This window comes from Papilio polytes, unplaced genomic scaffold, assembly GCF_000836215.1.
Source record: "Papilio polytes unplaced genomic scaffold, Ppol_1.0 DF821511.1, whole genome shotgun sequence".
NCBI classification, from domain to species: domain Eukaryota; kingdom Metazoa; phylum Arthropoda; class Insecta; order Lepidoptera; family Papilionidae; genus Papilio; species Papilio polytes.
In genome coordinates this window covers 219398-240887 of record NW_013527693.1, presented here as the reverse complement: position 1 = coordinate 240887, position 21490 = coordinate 219398, and the positions used below count along the sequence as shown (strand labels likewise).

At 36.1% G+C, this 21490-nt stretch overlaps 2 protein-coding genes across 4 annotated transcripts; one reads left to right on the top strand and one right to left on the bottom strand.

Annotated features, from left to right (window-relative positions):
- Positions 1 to 507: 507 nt before the first annotated feature.
- Positions 508 to 20549, top strand: LOC106108595 (von Willebrand factor A domain-containing protein 8). The gene is made up of 21 exons (XM_013289832.1): positions 508 to 818; positions 934 to 1057; positions 1282 to 1417; positions 1815 to 1982; positions 2058 to 2222; positions 9016 to 9174; positions 10019 to 10358; positions 10858 to 11104; positions 11897 to 12037; positions 12487 to 12622; positions 12919 to 13816; positions 13898 to 14103; positions 14625 to 14809; positions 15224 to 15383; positions 15877 to 16032; positions 16648 to 16756; positions 17679 to 17799; positions 18254 to 18434; positions 18520 to 18665; positions 19144 to 19245; positions 20149 to 20549. Exons 1-21 carry the CDS (start codon positions 635 to 637, stop codon positions 20258 to 20260), a joined length of 4176 nt encoding a protein of 1391 aa, XP_013145286.1. The 5' UTR covers positions 508 to 634; the 3' UTR covers positions 20261 to 20549.
- On the bottom strand, positions 2503 to 4956 carry LOC106108596. Of its 3 annotated transcripts, none has more exons than XM_013289835.1 (2): positions 4872 to 4956; positions 2503 to 3634 (listed from the first exon to the last, which is right to left on the bottom strand). In XM_013289835.1, exon 2 carries the CDS (start codon positions 3521 to 3523, stop codon positions 2546 to 2548), a length of 978 nt encoding a protein of 325 aa, XP_013145289.1. In that variant the 5' UTR covers positions 3524 to 3634; positions 4872 to 4956; the 3' UTR covers positions 2503 to 2545. The 3 variants fall into 3 exon arrangements, with proteins under 3 accessions (XP_013145289.1, XP_013145288.1, XP_013145290.1); XM_013289834.1 differs by having other exon boundaries at positions 4774 to 4950; XM_013289836.1 differs by lacking the exon at positions 4872 to 4956 and adding an exon at positions 3795 to 3875.
- Positions 20550 to 21490: the final 941 nt, after the last annotated feature.

Sequence of the window (21490 nt, the reverse complement as noted above, 5' to 3'; positions counted from 1 at the left end):
TAAATGTTAGTTGTAAGATTAACATTTCACATTATTTTAATTGAATTAAGTATCTTTAAAACAATGTTTTCTTTTTCGATATTTATCTTGGTGTTATATTGTTATTATTTTAGGGAATGAGTTAATGGTCAAGTAGTGAAAGAAAATGTAACTCAAATCATAAGACACCAAAAACCTCTGTATCAATGTGTTGTTGAATGTTTCATAATCTTAACTGTGGTTTAGGTTAGGACGTTTTTTGTAATATCCTGTTTGTTTTTGTAACGAGATCATGGTCAGTTTAGTAAAATTAAAATATGATAGTAAATGTAAGTGTTTTCTTCTGCTCCTCTTATCCCTACTTTGAATCGATTATTGGAACCTTTATCATAAAAAAGAACGATATATAAAATTACAAAAAATACCTCAGATAAATAAATTGGTTTACGAACGAAACTCCAAACTCGCGAATTTATGAACAGCTGAGTAACGCCATTGTCATTTTGACAGTAAAGTTTTAGACTTTGAACTTTTAAAAAAGTTAGTTTTGTACATATTTTAACTTAAGATTATATTTATAATTAATGTAACTGAAATATGTGTACATAAAAGATATTAGACCAGTTACAAGACCAATTATCATAAGAATTTAGTCATGTATAAACCCGCTAGTACAGTGCGACGTATCGATGTTCTTATTCGTATTTTAGGAGGTCATAAAAAGTTTATACAAGTGAATAATGTTAGGGCATATTCTAGTGAAGGTAAAGTGACTATTGGAGATGTTACCAAAGATGTGACAACGCCAAAAAAGATTGAATATGTGCCGCGAAAATACAGTAAGTGTCTACAACTTTGGTTAAACAAATATTCATTAGAAAAGTCCTTTAAAAGTATAAAGAAGAGTTTCTCGTGGTAATCATGACTTATTTTAATTACTTATTCTGTTTTCAGTATCTGTAGAGGGTTCGGAATTAAAGTATCTGTCTCAAAGTACACTTAGAAATTTAAGATGGATGATGCAAAAAGATTCGCTTGGTCAAGACATGTTTCTGCTTGGAAGACCAGGTCCCAGCAGGTGAGGATGAATATAGACCTTTACGTAACTAATTTGCATAAAGCTTGAATGATGTAGTTAATTATTTGTTTTCAAAAGTACTAGTGTCAATTTCAAATTTCAAAAACCATAGATTATATTTTGAATTCATAAAAACAATTATGGAACATTAGTGTTTATTTTAGTAATTGTACAGTATTTTCTATTCAGCAATGTTTTTTTTTTCATGTGATATTAACTTTTAGGAGGAAAGTAGCATTGCAATATTTAGAGTTGACACAAAGAGAGTTGGAATATGTTGCTCTGTCTCGTGACACTACAGAAGCTGACCTAAAGCAGAGAAGAGAGATTCAAAATTCTACCGCCAAGTATTTTGATCAGGTACATTATCTATACTATACTAGCTTCCGCCCATGACCCTGTCTGAGTGAAACTAAAAAGAAACAAAAGTGAGTAGTGTTCCTTCAGACTATCCTATCCTCTATGTTTATACCAAATTTCACCGAGGTCCATTCAGCCATTTACAGTACAAACACTAACAAACAACCATCTAAAGATGTGTACTTTTATTGCATAAAATCACTTAAATCTATAGCAATGTTGTAAATAGGAAAGATATGTATTGGAATAACTAAAAACTATCCAATTGCAAAAATTCTTTCACCATTAAAAAGTTATATTATAACTGAGTAACATAGGCTATATTTTTTTATGCCAAGCAAACTATGACTAGTATAGTAAAATGTTTAAAAAAATTAGGTCTCTTGCTTTATTTCAGAGTGCAGTCAGGGCAGCGATAGAAGGACGAATTCTTGTTATAGAAGGAATAGAAAAGGCTGAACGCAATGTGTTGCCAGTATTAAATAATTTGCTGGAAAATAGGGAAATGCATTTAGAAGATGGTAGATTTTTAGTACCAGCTGCAAGATATGACAAGTTGTTACAGGTAATATTAAGATATTCCTTTTAATTTTTTATAAATTTATTTCTAATTTTTTTTATTAACTTGGATTTTTTTCAGGAACATGGTGCGGAAGAAGTGTCGAAATGGCGCCTAGTCCGTGTTGACGAGAACTTCCGTGTGATAGCTCTAGGTCTGCCCGTGCCGCGATATCAGGGCCAGCCGTTGGACCCACCTCTGCGTTCCCGATTTCAAGCTAGAGATGTTGCTACTGTTGGCTATGGGGTAAGAATATTTATTTTATAATCTCTATAATATAAATAAATAATATATATATATATAATATAAATAAAAAATATAATATAAATAAATATAAATAAATAAATATAAATCTTGGATGTATGGGTTTTAGTTACCATGTAACTTTAGAACTGCTACTTGGGTGTTGAGGCGCGGAGACAGTTAAAAATAAAAATGTCATCAATTCGTACCAAATTTTTATTTTAAAAGTTGAAATTATTGCGCAGAAAATAATTAAAAGAAAATATTTGCGAGATTACCGCAATTGTTGGTGGCTTGTATTTTAATTTGAAATGAATCAACAAGGGTTAAGATTTAGATTTATGTGATAGCAAACTGCCAGTTGTATTACTCGCAACTTTATTTGGTATCGCTTCTGGCATGAAGATATGAACTTGCTTCTTAGTTTTAGCTAAATTTGGTATAATCTTCTTGTTGACTAACTCGGCATATTGTTTCTCCATCGCGCTCCTTTCAGCTATCATTTTCTGTCTCGCTTCAGCGACGTTTTGTCGTATGTCTTTGACCTTTTTGTTTTCTTTTATTTTCGCGTGACTATCACGTGACGTTGTCCTGTTACGTGACTGTCGCGCGTAATTTTCGATCGTGGTAGCCGATGTTGGCATGTAAACCTCCTCTCGATCGATCGTATCATTCGTTTTAGAATCGCTCGCCGTTAATTTGCACTCCCTCACTCTCAGATCGGTCACGGTACGGGACTTACCCAAATTCCGCTTTTGTATTTCCGGCCAGCTGTGCCTCGGCTGTGATATGCGTTCTGCATTTTCGTTTGCTAGTAAATCGACTTTACCAGCTAAATCGAGCCATTGGAGTACTCGATCGGATAGATCATTATTTTCTCTTACGTCTATTCTTGCTGTTCTATTACTTTTCACAACCCTCATGTCTATAGATTCGAATTTCGATTTTAAATTTTCGAAATCACAAACGGGCAAGGGAGAGGTTGATAATATGGATTCGTCTTCAGTTTCGATTTCAGCGAAATTTAGTTTTTCTATATCTGTTTCGTGTGAGATTCTTATTTTATCGCTTCTGATGACTAGGTCTAGATTTCGTAAGTTATTGCAATCACTTCGATGACTTAGACGTGATCCTTGTGATTTGCGTTTGGGATTGAAACTGGCTGATGAATGAGGTCTGCGTCTTTTTGAGTTTAGTTCAATGTAATGTGGGTCGTCGTGGGTGAGGATCGCGTGTCGGAATCCGTCTATCCACACTGTTCTGATGTACATGGGTCGCTGAGAAGCCTGCCAAAGCGCGGGCATATTAGCCTAATCCAAACATCAATGGATGTATTAATTGTTCGGTCCTAAAGTGGGAAAGATTTGTTCTTCATATTTACCTACGGCTTGTTTGATATTTTGAAGTTGAAAGTTCTGTAAAAAAATTATGTAATTAGTACAATTAGTGTGTGGAGTGAGATTTCTCAAACAATTTATATACGGAGAATTATAATCGCCTCCTGTAGACGTGTAAAGTAATGAATTTCAATTCGAACGCAATAACTGTATCAGATTACTAACAACACTCGTGTACCTTAGTCCTGAAAATACGCGGGATCTATACGTAATTGTACAGTCGGCTGCATAAATATGAATCTATACATTTACAAAGATTTAGATACATCAGCCTTCGGTTTCAAAAATATGTATGACTAGCTGTTGCTCGCGACTTCGTCTCAGAGACATTAAAAAAATAACCCATGTTATTCACTGATGCCGTAGCATTTTAACAACGAAAGATTTTTTGAAATCGACTTAGTTGTTTTTGAGTTATTTCAATACATACAATACAGATTTTTCTTCTTTATGATATCTTCATTATGACTATAAACATATATCACGATGTTAATTCCTTGCGACTCCAGTAGGTAGTGATTAATTGAATACGGTTCCTGATAGCGTGACGTCACGTAGTCATTGTAACCGTTACAGCTCCTTTCATTCCTACGATAAGGAATTGTATGGAAATTCATTGGATTGTATTGTTGTTTCCCCTTTTGGATTTATTATGTCTGCTTGTTCCACCCCAACGTAATAGAAACGGTAATCGGAATTAAATTTTGTATCATTTTTAATAATATGAATACGTTTTAGTGCTTTTAATAGATTTTGTTTATAATCGTTAAAGGTTTAAAACGACTTCATATTATAAATTGTTAATTAGAAATAGGTTTTAATAACAAATAATTATCGGAAAATTACACCACCATTTAACTATTTTTTTGTTGACTAAGGGCTTGTCCCACCAATGGCTGATAGAGGCCCAGATAGCTTAAAATGACATCACTGTCAGATAAGGGAACAAAATCCGATATTTCCATCACATATTTTACACGTTGGTTTGCTATCATAAAATTTGGAAGCTCTTAAAATTTTGTTACAAAAGAAATTAGGGTAATAATAAACTAAACAATTTTATCATTTATGCTGTAAACAAGTGTAAAGTAACAGAAATTATTTTAAGGAAAAAATTATGAGATAAATCGTCGTATAAAAACAGCTGTTTTACTTACTTCGTAGTAAAATTTTAAAATCAAATTATCAGTGGCCGTACTTTCGAACACAAAACACTAAATTTCGTTTTAAATTTTACAAAAATTGAGATACATACGAGGTTTTTTGGGTTTCCTATGCAACAAACGTTAACATTCATACTACGACTTAGATAAGGCAGGTAACGTCTGAACAAGTTTCAGTTTCGTGTGTAACTGCGGCCGGGACTTCGGTTTGCGACTTTCCTAACTTCTATAGTATTGTAAAGGTTAGTTCACATTTGTGAAAAAATATGAACAAACCTACTTATTTTTACATTTTGCATATGTTAACAAAGGTGAATATCAAAGAGGATTTTTTGAGTACTATAGAAATTTTGTTATGACGGATTTATATGAAGTATATGAGACGTGACATTAGTACTATTAGAAAGAGAGAGCATTAAAACATCTAAAACATTAAGTTTTCTTGCTTCTCAAACACAAGCTGTAAATGTTGTGAATTAAATAAAAAATGTGAGAGAGAAATAATGTTAACTTTTTAATCGTGTTGGTGTTGTGGCCAAAGCTTTATTGAATGCCGGCGGTTTAACGACATCATGCAACCGCCCTCCAAACTTTACTGTTCGAAGTTCAAAAATAAGAAGGAAATTATAAGTTTCCAGACTGTTTGTCGATGGGCATTTTGTTTTGTTTTTAAATAAACTTGTTTCACATCGTGTTTTGAAATTAAAACATTGTCCATAAATTACTTTGTTCTGTAAGTTTGATAAAGCAATTTCAAGGCAAGTTTTTCAGTATTTAGAATTAAAAAAAAAACAAAAGTGAGTAGCCTCTGTGTTCTTCCAAATGATCCTTTACGTCTATGCCGAATTTCATAGAGATCCGTTTCGGTTACAAACTCTAACAAACATCCATCCATCTAAACTATCATATTTATAGTAGTAAGATGGAATAGTTTACCTTTTTTAAGACTTTTGCGCCTAACTAAATAAGTAAACTAGTTAGCTACAGCTTTTTATTGCTTCCGGGCTACGCACGCTCCTTGATAACATGACCTGTGCATAATTTTGAAAACTCATTCGAATAGTTTGCACGGAACCGTGAATTTGTCTTAGGGTTGTCAAAACGACATGAAAATTCATCATTTTTGTCTACTTTTGTTTGCTATTAAAAACAAACAAGGGTTTAAGTAAACACTACATTATTATACTTGGAAAAACCATTTGATTTTTATGGATGTATGGGTTTGTTAGACAGCCCTATATTAAATTACTAGTTTCAAAGTTCACGAAGTTGATTGTAAGTTAGGAGCGATATAATCTATGATGGCTGTTCTGCAAATAGAACTTTGGTAGTGCTAAAACATTTATGTTTTTCGCTGTTTTTTAATCAAAGTTTAGCAATTTCTCAATTATAATTAGGACCTGTCCCACCTAATTGTAAATTGTCTGATAACAATCCAACTTGTAATAATGTGATGGAAATGTCGGCTTTAGTTATCTGACAGTGATGTAATTTTTAAGCTATCTGAGCCTCTATCAGTGATGGGACAGGCCCTTAGACGTTTGACATAGTTAGATAAGGGTTTTTAAGAAAGTTTTTTTGTGTGCAATTATTGAAATTATGTTCTGAAAGATCAAAGCTTACGATATTAACTTTTTATCAAAGTTGGTGTTAACATCACAGCAAGTAATTTTTTGAAAGATTTTTATATTGAAATAATTTCTTGATTGTTAATTCGACAAGAAATCTGATTGTTTGCTGTTTTAGGTTAATAATCTATTTAAACATTTAATCTAAATTGTTGTTTAATCAATTTCTTAACTGAAAATGTTTAAATTTCATACAAAATTTGTTATTTTAATGAGTGACAGTTGAAGCAGGGTAATGGCACTCGCTGCCGCAGGGGAGAGATGCAAATTCGAGAATTAGCATAATCCTAGAATGGTTTGAATAATTAATAAGCGGTTTCATTGTATCAGTTTTATTATAATCTTGTTAAATCAAACAGAAATTAGCATGGATTTGGAAGCTTATTACATTGAAACAATGTTTCTTTGGTTTATTTATTAGTTTATTATTAGTAAATGTCCTTTCCTGTGTTACAAGATTTATCTTTATAAATAACGGACGGTTGATACGAGAGACTGTCAACTATCATCCACATCTCGATGGCTGTTATTCCACACCATGGTTTTCGTGAAACTTCTTCGCACAGCCGCGTTTAAGAATGTCTTTGTTATTTCTAAACTAATACGATTTATAGTCATAAGAAGCGAGTGTACTATTTCCTCAAATATCAGCAACGCATCTGTAATTCTTCAAGTTCCTCGGCGTTCTCTCCGCGACTCCGTCCGTATGGCATTGATAAACGAAACTGAGTAGCCTATGTGTTCTTCCAGACTATGCCAAATTTAATATCTTTATCTAAACTTTCGCATTTATAATATTAGTAACATTAGTAGAAATGTTTGAGTAGACATTAAATGCCTATGTTAAAATCCACCGGAATCAGCCTGTTAGCAGACATTTACCCAGTGTAATAAGTTGTCGGAATTAATAACCCCTAGGCCTAATTGCGGATGAATTGTTTCCCCAACGCAAGTGCTAATGGCAGGCTGACATGCTACCATTTGTATAAAAACGTAGCTACTGTTTCAACACTAATTTATTAACTCTGTATTTGTACTGTTAGCAAATCTAATAGTTAATAATATTAGGTGACTAAAGACTTACGACAGACCATATATGGACGAGGAACAATGAATATGTGTACATTCTGAATATAATTTTATAGTCTGCAAAGTTCGAGACCTAAGTATACATTTAGTCTTCTATGGGTTTATTGCGTGTGTGACATTCGCTGCCTGTAAACTAAACAGACGTTGATATATTAAATACTAGTTTATCATATTTTTGTGACTTAAAGGGCAAAAGAAAAGTATTTAACATAATGTTTTACTGAAGCCCATTGCTGTGGATATTTACAAGCGCTGATGTATGTTCAAAGTTTAAACCAAGGGCGTATAATCAGCTACTGACTGTAAGACTAATGTATGTTTCAGTTTTTATATGAAATACATTACATTTGCGTATTCGTTGAATCTTAGTTTGTAATATACAAGTAACAGCTATAAAACACATTCCAAATAACTTCCAGTGCCTCGTTTCGCGTGTTTCACTTTGAAGAACAACGCAAATAAATCAGCAACTTTACCGCCTTACAATGTATACTTACAATTTAGATATGGTGACTATTTCATTTTATATAATATCTAAAATAAACGATTTATATAAACTTTAAAGTTTCCATATGTACGGTGTGTAAGGTGACAAACGAGTAAGTAGCGAAATTTCGCTGAAATTGCAAAGCGACCACAGCCAGTAGACACATTTGCAGATGCGTTGCCCACCTATAAATAACTGAGGAAGAGACGCACAGAAAGAAGATATTTTACATTACTCCCGACTGTCACCACGCTCTGTCCCCACGTAAGAATAAAAAGTTTCTTTCCCACCTTTTAGTCCCACCAGCACCAATAAGGTGACAGATGGAACAGTTATGAAATAAAATAAGTTCCAACCGTCCCCTCGTCGCAAATGTGGGACGCATCAAACTTTTTATTTTCATCTGTCTCCACATGGGGACTCAGCGGGGTGACTGTTGGGGATAATCCGATATTTTCCCTGATGCGGCCCATCTCCCACAAAATCTTTTTGCGATAGTGTCATTGTTTTTTTTTATTTAGTGTCTTTTTCGTGCTCAAAGTAAACCATTTCGTGGTTCGCGTGACGAAACTACTTTGCAACTATGCATAATTGTCAAGTCAGTAGCCGAAATTAATTCCGCGCAATAAATTGCCAGAGTTTGCTTCAACACAGCTTTATTGCTGTGATTAAGCTAAGAACATTATGCTATGAATTATTAATAAGTTCTGACAGTTTACTTTGCGAAAGGAACATTACTATTTTCCTGCAAATGTTTGTGTATTTTTTTCCGTCGTCATTTCTGTAAAACCCTTATTCCAAAAAGCGTCTAGCAGCGCGTGAATGGTCTGTCTATACCATGTAATTGTTCAGATCATAATAACTTAGTGGAAAAGGGTCTAAATTAACAATAGATAGATAAGTATTTTTCTCCTTTTATTGGCCGGTTTACTTTCAACCTAGTAAATGTTGTTTTGTCTGTCAATTGTTTTATCATATTCTACCAGGATGTCATAACGTCTGTAGTATAGTGTACTTATTGTTTGTTTACAGGAGCACATGAACGCATTGCGAGAGGAAGCTTTCCAGGTGGATTCTAGCAAGTTGGAACAGCTGCTATCAGCTGCGTACGCGCTCGTCAGCCCTGAGTTGCAGCAGATCAGCTTACCCGACTTCCCTATAGACAGTTTGCACGCCGCTGCACTTATCTTGGTACTTGCATTGTCTACAATTGTTTTTTTATGTTTGTTAAGCTAGTGCTTGACCACTATTCTACCTGATAAAAGTGATGATGTTGTCGAAAGATGGTTTAACAAACAGTTCTTTTGAAGCCCCCCCCCTCACGACTTATTTGGACAGAAAAAGTGACGCCGTCAACTTGTTTCAATCCCTTGCAGTACACACAAGGAATCTATACTATTATAATAAAGCGTAAACACACACTTCTTTGTTGCCTGAGATGTTAGCAATTACAGCATATTTTTGAATAATTATTTCTTTAATGAAAAGCCCTACACTTACGTCACGCTTTAGGCTATATATTTTCACGCCATTAAACTTAGGGGGTAAATATTTTGGATAAAAACCCTAATGTGGGAAAGAGACCATAAGTTGCTGCCGACATCAAGGAAGCAAGATTGCCAAGTCATGTCATGTCATTTTTACATTACATTTACAAATGTAAAAAAAAAAAAAATTATGCAGATGAAATCGCACGGAAACAGCTAGTAATGTATATTTATGTAGCGCCTTTCACTGTTAGTTTTTAAAATGCCTTCATAATTTCAAGACATGTCTAGACTCAAACAAAGCAAGGTTTGAATTTATAGGACTCGTGTATCGATTTGTCATTACCATATTTTGACAGTTTTTTATGATCGTATGTAGTGCGTGGTCGTATGTTTGTCTATAGTGATATGTGTCTCACGCAACCTCATCCAAAAAAGTCAGGGTCAAGGTGTCCTATAGTACTGGCAAATTGTTACATTTAAGATGTTAGTTTCAAAAAAAATATATTTTAATTTAAACATTAATGTAATTCTTGTTTATTTTACAGGAAAGGAACCCGAATATTCCAATACATAAATTAATTTACCTACTTTATCCATACAATACTTTTCTATCCAAAGATCACGTAAAGAATGTACACGGAGTCTTACAAAATCTGAACATAGATATAAAACCACAATGTAATATTATTGTTTCTGGAATGGAGTTCTCGGATAAGCAAGCTAATGTGACCCTTGATGTTAACGGTGTTAAGTCACAATTTGGCGTGCCGTGCGGCGAGAGTCAGTACAGACGAGAAGAAAAGGGCTTTGTAAAGACGGACTACCAAAGCGAGTTGCTAAACGAATTACTACTAAGTCATAGTGTTGGAGATTTCTGTATTGTTGGTAAGTTATCTACACTTCTGTACTATTATAAAGAGAAACGATTTGTATTTTTGGATTTTTGTATGTATTGAAATAACTTAAAAACTGCTATGCCAATTTAAAAGATTCTTTCACCATTAAAAAGCTACGTTATTAGTGAGTAACATAGTCTATACTTTTTTTTTTAATTTCACCCAGACGAAGTCGCGAACAACAGCTAGTATTATATAGAGGAATTATTTGTATTTTTGTATGTATTTGTTTCAAATAAAAATAACTTGGCCGTTTTTTAAATTTCTTTCACCATTCCAAATGTAATTGATCTGTGAGTAACATAGGTTGAATTTTTTATTATTTTTTTAATTTCACGTCGACGAAGTCGCGAGCAACAGCTAGTATTTGATATAGTACCATTGCAACATATTGTCATCTCTTTCATTCTCGTTAAGAAAATATAGACAACAATATCAATATCCTTGTGTGTCTGCGTTCTGTTTAATGTTTTATTTCCATCACCAAGGACCAAAAGGTTGCGGGAAGAGTCTCTTAGTTGCGCAACTAGCATCCTTATTGCACTACACGATAGAGCCCATCGTCCTGTACCAGGATATGACGGCTAGAGACTTGGTACAGCAGCGAACAACACTGAACAATGGGGACACGGTTTGGAGGAACTCGGCATTGGTGGATGCAGCTTTGAAAGGTCATATGGCGGTATTAGACGGCTTGCATAGGATTCACGGCAGTACTTTAGCAGTGTTACATAGGTATGATACGTTTCAATTTATTTGGTTAATTTTTATGTGTAACAATGGTAGTGCCCGCTTTAACATCTTAGCACTGCAGGGCCGGCACGCTCCCAGTAATACCACGACCACTCAGAAGACAGGCGTCAAATGGAAGCAATTCCGTGTTTCGTCTGATGAGTGTGGTGCCGGAGGCCTAATTTAAGTCCCTTTCTCTTTACCAAACTTTTCTTATAAGGAGAGGATGGGAAGGAGAAGTGGATTTGACGGTGGAGGAGATGCATAGGAAGGGGAAATATCCTCCTTATGTGCATCTCCTCCTCCGTCGGATAAGGGTAGGCAACGCATCTGCAATTGCGGATGTCTTTGGGCAGCGGTCGCTTCGCCATTTTGGCGGATTAGGTGGCCGCTTGCTCGTTTGCCACCTTATGTTATAAATAATAAAATATGTTTGTGAAGCTAGAGCTTGACCACAATCCCACCTGAAGAAAGTGATGATGCAGTCGAAAGATGGTACGCGCTTATAGGTAGCTGTTTACTCTTCTTTTGAAGGCGGCGGGTACGGAAAAACTGACGCCGACAACTTGTTCCAATCCCTTGCAGTACGCACAAGGAACGATGATCTCAACTTTGATGAACAAGGTCCAGCGTACTGTCCAGTGTCCTACATCTCAGAAATTTGTTCTCGTATGCTGAAAAAACTTAGTAAAATAATGATGAAATTTAATAGCAATAGTTAAATTTGCAGTAACAGTTAATAATGGTAGGGGGCTCAGCTATTGACGAAGTCTTTTAGTTTTTTATTCGTACCAGGTTAGTGCACGACAGAGAGCTGCAACTTCACGACGGTACGAGACTATTACGTCACGACAGGTACGACGAGCTCTTGACAACTGGTATCACTAAAGAGGAACTAGAAGAGAGCGGCGTCAAGAGAATACATCCAGCTTTCAGGTAAAGCATTTGTACCTTGGTTTCTCGTATTTTTTACTATCGAATTGCAGAGAGATTCCTGTTATCAGGCCCCATAGTCCTATACTAGCTTTCGCCCGCGATTCCCTCCGCGTGGATTTAAAAAAACAAAAGTAAATAGGCCATGTGTTCTTCCAGAATATGGACTTCATCTATGCTTAATTTCATAGTGATCCGTTCGATTGTTTGGACTACAAACTTTAACATCCATTCATCTATCTAAACTTTACCGCACCCGTGGACAAAACAATGATATAGTTTTGACGGGGATTTATTTGTCTTAATTTTTAAATTGTGTTCTGTGTAAAATTTCAAGACATAAATAAAAAAAAAACTTATGCATTTATTAGTAAGTTCTTTTTTTTTGAATTTGAATTTGAATAATTATATTTCTTTTAGTCGAAAACTACTAAGACTATGTTTGTTTTAAGAATCGTAGCGTTAGCAGAGCCGCCGTCGCTGGAGCGCGGCGCGGCGTGGCTCTCGCCGGAGATGCTTAGCCTCTTCGTCTTCCATGAGATGCGGAACTTAAGCAAAAACGAGGAAATATTCATTATAAATTCATTGGTAAGTTTATAAACTACCATTTAAGTGAATAGACATTAAATTTTTCTTTTTAATTTCGAATTGTACAGTAATTTTTTGAGTATATGCCAGCAATATCTTGTCATTTTGCAACTTCTTACTAATGGATGCGGTGATTTGGATGGATGGATGAATGTTTATTATTCCATATCTCCAAAACTGTATCGGATTTCGATGAAATTTGCCACAAATTTAAATCAATATCTCTAAGAACACTCATGCCATTTACTTAGTTCTTAGACAAGGTAGCTGTATAAAATAAAATTATGACATTTCAGTACGGAAACATATCCTCTCCGTTACACTCAATAATAGATTTGGCGGACCAACTACGGAAATCAGAAGACAGCACGTTGAAGAATCTCGCATCTTCTCTCTCAACACGTCAGTTGCTAAGAATAGCAAACAGAATGTCCAAATACCCGACTGACTCTGCGTACGAGACAGTGCAACGGACTTTCTTAGCAAAATTCTTACCTAATTTAGCAAGACGAGCGTTAGATGGTGCTAGTCAAAAAATAGGAATAGACCGACCCACACGTTTTGGTCTTTTCAACAACAATGAGAAGAAATTACCTTGTAATGTACAGAATGGTGTACTAACTATTGGGAATACGACCACAGAAGTGTTCAAAACAGACGCTTTAACTAAAGTCCCCGATATACTGTTTTATGATGTACCACAGCATATAAAACTTCTAGAATGGCTACTCCAAGACTTTTTATTAGGAAATCATTTACTATTAGTGGGAAATCAAGGTGTTGGGAAGAATAAAATCGCTGATAGATTATTACAATTGCTAAATCGTCCCCGAGAATATATACAGTTGCACAGAGACACTACGGTCCAGTCTTTGACAGTTCAGCCAACTGTCAAAGATGGTGTTGTCATATACGAAGATTCTCCATTAGTGAAAGCTGTCAAATACGGTCATGTTTTGGTAGTAGACGAGGCTGATAAAGCACCGACGCATGTGACATGTATTTTGAAGACTTTGGTGGAGAATGGAGAGATGATCCTTAGTGACGGAAGAAGGATAGTGCCAAGAGATATGATGGAGAGTTCTGGAGGAGATGTGACGTCATTTATACCAGTGCACGATAACTTCAGAATGATCGTTTTAGCAAATAGACCAGGGTTCCCCTTTTTGGGGAATGATTTCTTCGCTTCTTTAGGCAAGTTTTATTCTTTGATGTTTTTGTTTTGATTGGTATTTTATATTTTGTGTGAGATTTCTAGTGATTTTTGAATTCCAGGTGACTTGTTCTCGTGTCACGCGGTAGACAATCCGTCGATAGAGTCAGAGTTGGAGCTGCTGCGGTCGTACGGGCCCAACGTACCTGGAGACGTGATGAAGAAGCTCGTAGAGGCGTTCGCGGTTTTACGCAACATGGCCGATCAGGGACAGCTGACCTATCCCTATTCTACAAGGGAGCTTGTTAATATCGTTAAACATTTGCAGGTATATACGATCTTAGCGATTTTCAGTTAACCTTCATACATGTTTCATTATATAAATACGAAATTTTGTATGGATGGATAAATGTATGGAAGCTAGTTATTACATATCCCCAAAAAGGTCTAGCGGAATTCGATTAAAATTTGGCACAGATGTGGAGAAAAGTCTACAATTACATATATTTACATAGTTTTTTTTAAATTACGCGTATGAAGTCTCTGGCAAAATCTACTTCAATACTTGAGAGTTGTTCAATAGATGAATGATGTATGGAGTTCAGGGGTGGCGAACCACTGGCTCGAGTGCCATAAATTGTACAATCATAATATTTTATATACGTCGTCATTCATAAAAACGCTACGAAAAAATATGAAATAGGTGCACTATGGAATTAACATAATAATCGCAGTTAAAATTATCGAGTCGAAAGCACACTAAGATAACATTTAAAAAAAATTTCGACACCCCTGGTAGTTGAATGTCAAATATAAGTTCAGGCTACTACTCCTGTATTACTATTCTAGAAATATCCAGAAGAAGATTTGGCGAGTGCTATCGGCAACGTGTTCGACTTCGACCGCTACAGCAAGGAGCTGGCGGACACGCTGCTGGAGGTGCTGCACGCCAGCGGCCTGCCGACCGCTGGCGTGCTGGGAGGACGCTCCCCACACGCCAAGAAGTTGCAGATGACCATAGAAAGGAAAAGCGGGTATGCTTCTCTACTATTGCTCGCGAATTCGTTCCGAAATTTAAAAAAAATTAACCTATGTTACTCACAGATAAATTACCTTTTTAACAGTGATGTAGTTTTTTAAATCCCAGTAGTTTTTGAGTTCTTGAAAATACAAAATATCCTGTTTAAAAATAAAGCGTAAACACATGCTACTTTGTGGTGTAGGAAGTCAGCAATAAAGGCATATTTTGGAATAATTCTTCCTTTAATAAAAAGCCCTACACTTACGTCACGCCTTAGGCTATATTTTTTGACTAATAAACTTAGAGGTTAAATAAATTGGACAATAGCCTTCATGTGGGAAACGGACCATAACCGCCTATAGAAATAGGATAAGGTAGGGGGAGAATGTATTTAATATTTTTATATATATTTGATATGTTTGTGTAGACTGGATGTGTCCTCTCCGAAGTACGGCAAAGACGACCCGGAGAACAAGCCGCACGTGGGGGGCAACACGTGGGCGGGCGGCAGCGGGGGGCGCGACACTGCGGGCCTGGGCGGCAAGGGCGGCCCCTACCGCCTCGACAAGGGACACGATGTGCATCAGGTAACACATACACTAAACATAGCTGTTGCCTGTTACTGTCTGCGTGAAATTAAAAAAATATATACATGCTACTCACAGTTAAATTAACTTTTCTAATGGTAAATTTGTAAGATGTTATTTCATCAGTTTTAGCAGTATCAGCTCCCTGGGCGAGATTTTTATGACGCCCCTTTTTGCAGTGTTTTAAGAGGGAGCGTTTTACGCTTACGGCACTGTTATTTCTGACTTTGACCCCTTTTGACAACCGCCCTGGGCGGATGACCAATCTCGCCCTTTCTAATTTACATTTTTCGATTCTCTAGGAGGGCTATGTCCATAGCTTCATACACATTTAAATTACTTTTTAATGTTAAATTTCACATTGATCCGTTCGCACAATTTCCTTAAAAATGGATACAAATACATATTGCATCATTTTTTTTTGTATAGAAAATGGACCTTAAATTTGATTTCTTAATATTACTTTGGTTTTTAATGTTTTAAATAATATTAGCTATCCGACGAAGAAAAGAACGACATCCCGGAGCACGTGAAGGAGGCGGCGCGCGCTATGAACAGGAAAGCGTTTGAGGAAAGACTAAAGGAGATCAAAATGAGTGAATACGACGCCAAATTGTATGGACAGTTTTTACGAGCTGTACAACCACAGGTATATAATTTTACTTAATAATAATATTAAAATCATATAAATATTATAAATGCGAAAGTTTAGATGGATGGATGTTTGTTAGCGTTTGTAGCCCAAACGGCTGAACGGATCTCCATGAAGTTTGGCACAGGTTTAGAGCATAGTCTGGAAGAACACATAAGCTTTCTTTTTGATTCCACGTGGACGGAGTCGCGGGGGAAAGCTAGTTAAAAATAAATGCTTTATTTTCTCTTTCGTGTAAACTTCACGGAAGCCTTGTTTCCCATCAGTTCATTGTAAAACATTTAATGTACAAAGAAAACATAGATATACTACAATTAGATAGTGCTTTTCAAAGTGACAGAAGAAAAAAGAAATAAATATATCCATAAACAATATTTGTTAGTTAGAAACCTAAAAATCCAGCTGACTATGATTTTTATTAATATAAATAGGAACGAATTAATTTACTAAATCAACTAATAAATTTACTAAAAACTCGAGTAGAATCCATAGAGCATATATAATGTCAGTTTAACATTTCTCTCTTCCAAATAAATAGGTATTTATCAACACAATCTATATTAAATAGTTTTTTACTGGGGAAAATTGTGTTTTTTTTTATCTCCCGTGTAGATAGGCGCACTCCGCGGGGTGTTAGCAGAGCTGCAAGCGAAGAAGAAGGAACGCCAGTGGAGTCGACACCAGACCAGCGGAGAACTGGACGATGGAAAAATCATAGAAGGTATTGAATATTAAGCTAAAATATCAATTTATCAAAACACATCAATTTACTTCTAATTGTATATCGTTGTACGTTTAAAAAAAACGTATGAAATTTTGAGTATAGTAGAATTACATTTGGACTCCACTTTCTATTGAACTAGCTGTTCCCGTGCGACTTTATCCTCATAAAATTACGAAAAATTTTATTTTATTGTTTACATATGTCAAATAATCAATTGCAAATGTCAAAATGACGTGATATGATTACAATCTTGGTTCCTTGATGTTGGCAGCAACTTATGGTCTCTTTCCCACATTAGAGTTTTCATCCAAAATATTTACCCTCTAAGTTTACTGGCGTTGAAATATATAGCCTAAAGCGTGACGTAAGTGTAGGGCTTTTTATTAAAAAAAGAGTTATTCAAGAATATGGTGTAATTGCTGACATCTTAGGCAACAAAGTGTGTGTTTACGCTTTATTATAATAGTATGGATATCATAAGAGAAGGGAATAATTTCTTAAGAACTAACATATAGCATTTAAGTATGTATACTTTTCGATCTTTACTGTTTTAAGTGAAATGACTTCGTAATAGGTAGAAAAGTGACATTTGAGTATATTGTGATTGAGAGTGTCGGTAGCTCAGTGGTTTAAGCTTGTAATCACAGGTCTTGGGTTCGCATCCCGCTATGTACCAATGTGATTTTCGATTTTTCGAATTTACATATCTACATGATTTACTCGACATTACGGTGAAGGAAAATATCGTGATGTCTGCACATATCGGTGTAGAAATTCAAAGATATGTGTGAAGTCAACCAACCCGCAGTTGGCCAGCGTGGTTGACTATGCCCTATGACTAGAGGTGACCCCCTTGTTAGGGTAGGCTCCGAGCCCCTCGGTGGGGACGTATAGTGAGCTGGTGATGATATTGTGTAAGGTCTGACCGGCGAGCGGGCGATATTCCGGCGCCGCATGCAGCAGGAGCCGCCGCCCGGCGCGCCGCCGCACACGCCCAAGCGGCTGCGACTGGTGCTGGACGTCTCCGGCAGCATGTACAGGTAACACTTTCATTATTGCCTAAAAAACAACGTTAATTCAATATGCTTCTACTTCTTGACAGTGGTAGTGCCCGATTTAACATCATCGCAAGAATGGGCCGGCTCGCCCCCAGTAATACCACGACCACACAGAAAACAGCCGTCAAGTGGGAGCAATTCCGCATACAGTCTGATTAGTGAGGTGCCGGAGACCCAATTTTAGTCCCTTTCTCTTTCCAACCTTTTTCTTAAGAGAAAAGGATGGCAAGGAAAACTGCATTTGAGTGTGGAGGAGACGCATAGGAAGGGGAAATGTCCTCTTTATGTGCGCCTCCTCCGTCAATTAAGGGTAGGCAACGCATCTGTAATTGCGGATGTCTATGGGCAGCGGTCGCTTTTTGGTGGATTCAGGACGATTGCTCGTTTGCCACCTTATCATTAAATGATGAATGATTTCCATTGGTCGTTCATTAAGATTCAATTCGTACGACGGCCGACTGGAGCGGTCGATGGAGGCGGTGGTTTTGGTGACGGAGGCGCTGCGCGGGCACGAGGCGCGGATACGGTACGACGTGTTCGCGCACTCCGGGGAGGAGAGCGCGCTCGAACTCGTCAAAGTCGATAGACCTCCGGAAAACGAGAAACAAAGGTTACAGGTAAGCTATCGCCAGAATCAAGAGCGTGGCAAGTTGTTATAAGCCGCACTTGAATGTTATTAAATGAATGTATTCGAATGTATAGATAATCCGCACAATGCACGCGCACGCGCAGTTCTGCTGGTCGGGCGACAACACGCTGCCGGCCGCGAAGCACGCCATAGCCGCACTCGCTGATGAAGATGCAGACGAAGCTATCGTTATTATACTCTCAGATGCTAATCTAAGAAGGTATATCTTTAAAAAAATAGTTTTAAAAAAAAAACCTTTCGCCCGCGACTCCGTCTCCGTGATATTAAAAAAAGTGAGTAGTCTATGTGTTCCAGACTAGCAGTTTAGGCTGAAAACGCTAACAAACATTCATCCATCCATCTGTCCATTCATCCATCCATCCATCCATCCATCCATCCATCCATCCATCCATCCATCCATCCATCCATCCATCCATCCATCCATCCATCCATCCATCCAACCAACCATCCATCCATCCATCCATCCATCCATACATTTAAACATTTGCATTTATAATATTAATATCATCAACTTGCCCTTATCCCTTACGGAGGGTCTTCCATACATCTCTATCAGCCGTCATATCTGAATCCACTCCCTTAAGCATCTCACATAATCCATACTTTCTTCTATCTTCCTCTACTTTTGTAGCCACATTCATTCTTAACATTTTCTGGTTTGTTTATTATAATTTTAGATACGGCATTCCTCCGGAGTCGTTGGGCGCCATACTGACGTCAGAGCCACGTGTACAAGCACACGTCATATTCATAGGCAGCTTGGGAGATGAAGCTAATACGTACGTTATTTCTTCATTATTTTACCGACCATAAATCTCATCTATACTCTAAACTAATATAAAAAACCACACATGTAGTTACGTAGGATGTCAGCAATCACAGTCTATTTTTGAATATTTATTTCATTAATAAAAAGCCCTACACTTACACACTTTAAGCTATATATTTTCTCCCTATTAAACTTAGGGAGTAAAAAAATTGTAAAAACCGTCATACGGGAAAGGGGAAATAACTACAAGCTGATATCAAGGAAGCAAGGTTGCCATTATAACAGTAATTGTTATCCAATCTCAAAGGCTTTCGTTGTCATTTCTTCATTTCACAAATGTAAACAATAAAGTAAAGATTTAAAATAAAACAATTTCATGCGGATGAAGCTGCACGGGAACAGTACTCTAATAGGAATTAAAAAAAAAAAATTGTCTGTCTCTCCACAATGTTTTTTGCGAGTGTGTAAATTTATTTTTATACATATGAGTTTGTTAACATATATTCCATTGTGACGGTTTACACAAAAGTTATATTAAAATTGAAAATTAAAAATTTATAAAATCACTGAAAAGTACAAGCACTCATCATTTCGCATTTCTAAGTATTTTTCGATGTTTTCCTGTATTATCTTAATAGATAGAGTAAACTACACCTTTTATTTGGGGGGAGGGAATCTTCAAAAGACACCTTGTCGTCTGTGGGAAGGCAGGGTTATGTAGGATTTGACCTACTAAAACCCCCTCGGTGGTCATCCTTTAGTGACATAGAAGTAGGTTCCGGGATCTTCAAGGAACAGACCAGAACCTTCGGCACTCAGAGTACACTACACCTACACTAATGTGTAAAGACAGTCGTGTATATGTTTTTTTTTTTTTTTAGTTAAGGTAATTTATTGATACGTCCCCTTATAGGTTACTCCGCCGCCTGCCGTCGGGGCACGCGCACGTGTGTATGGAAGTGGCCTCGCTGCCGCACATTTTGCAGCAAATATTCGCCTCCTCCTTGCTACAGACCGATCATTAATCTATACATTTTTTCCGATATAAAAATAAATTTAAAACAAAACCGGAAAAATATGCGAAAAGTCACTGTAATAAATTTTTTTGTACAATCAAGTATTTCCGCGGTGTTTCATTTACAGAAAAATTACCTTGTTAAAGGCAAACTCCGCCTCTTACCATTAGGTATCAGTGAGTTGGGCAATGATGTGATAACATAATAACAAAGCAGTCGCGTATTGATTTTTTTTATTGATATTTAAAAGCTACGTTCATCTCAATGTGTATGAAATTTTAAACCTTTTAAAGTAAAACACCGCTGAGTTCCCTGATTGTATATTTTTATACAGACAAAAGTAATTATTATTTCCAGTGCTTTATAAATAACTATAATTTTAAGTGTAGGTTGACAGGATACGGGTTCAATTATAGTAAGTAATACCTAAGTAATATGTGATATCAAGTTATTTTTGAGATTTTTTTTTATATGTCGAGAATGATAATCGAATGAGTACGATTAGAATCGATTCTTTGCCAACAGTGAATATTCTATGTCATTCTTGTTAAAGAATCGATTCCAATCGTACTCATTCGATTATCATTTCCGATGTATTAATAAACGTATGGTGAAGCAATATTTTGTTATTTTTACCTGATTGATAAGCGGGTTATTCCCGTGTTTGTTTTTTATGTATATGAATTCAAATGTTACGGCCTAGAGCCTGAAAGAAACGATTTTGATGAATGAGGTATCATTTTGTATTTCCCAGAGTGTTATTGTGATTATGGGCACAAAACACATAATTTGTATGTGAGAAATGAAATATTAAAATAATTGTAGAATATAAACGAGTTCAAATAACACACGAAAAATTTATTTCAATTATAAAACTTTTTACGATGTTTTCTAATGTATTTTAAAATATTCAGTTAGTGTTTTTTTTGGTATTTATGAATTTTTTGATTTTGAACATTATGTGAATTGGAATTGTTTGTTTTGTTAAAAAAATAAAGAGTTTATCGCATTTTAGTGTCTTTTATTACTTCGATTCTATAATAACTACTAAACGAATGTATGTATCCACAGCTTGAAGGATCTGGATGAAAGGTACAGATGTAGAATGTAGTCTGAAAAAACACATGCTACGGATATTTTTTTAATTCCACGCGGATTCCACTTGTAAAAGTTAGTTAATAACTCTTTCCTGGCGACATCCATGCCATAAAGTACACAAGAGTCTTAAAACATAAGAAA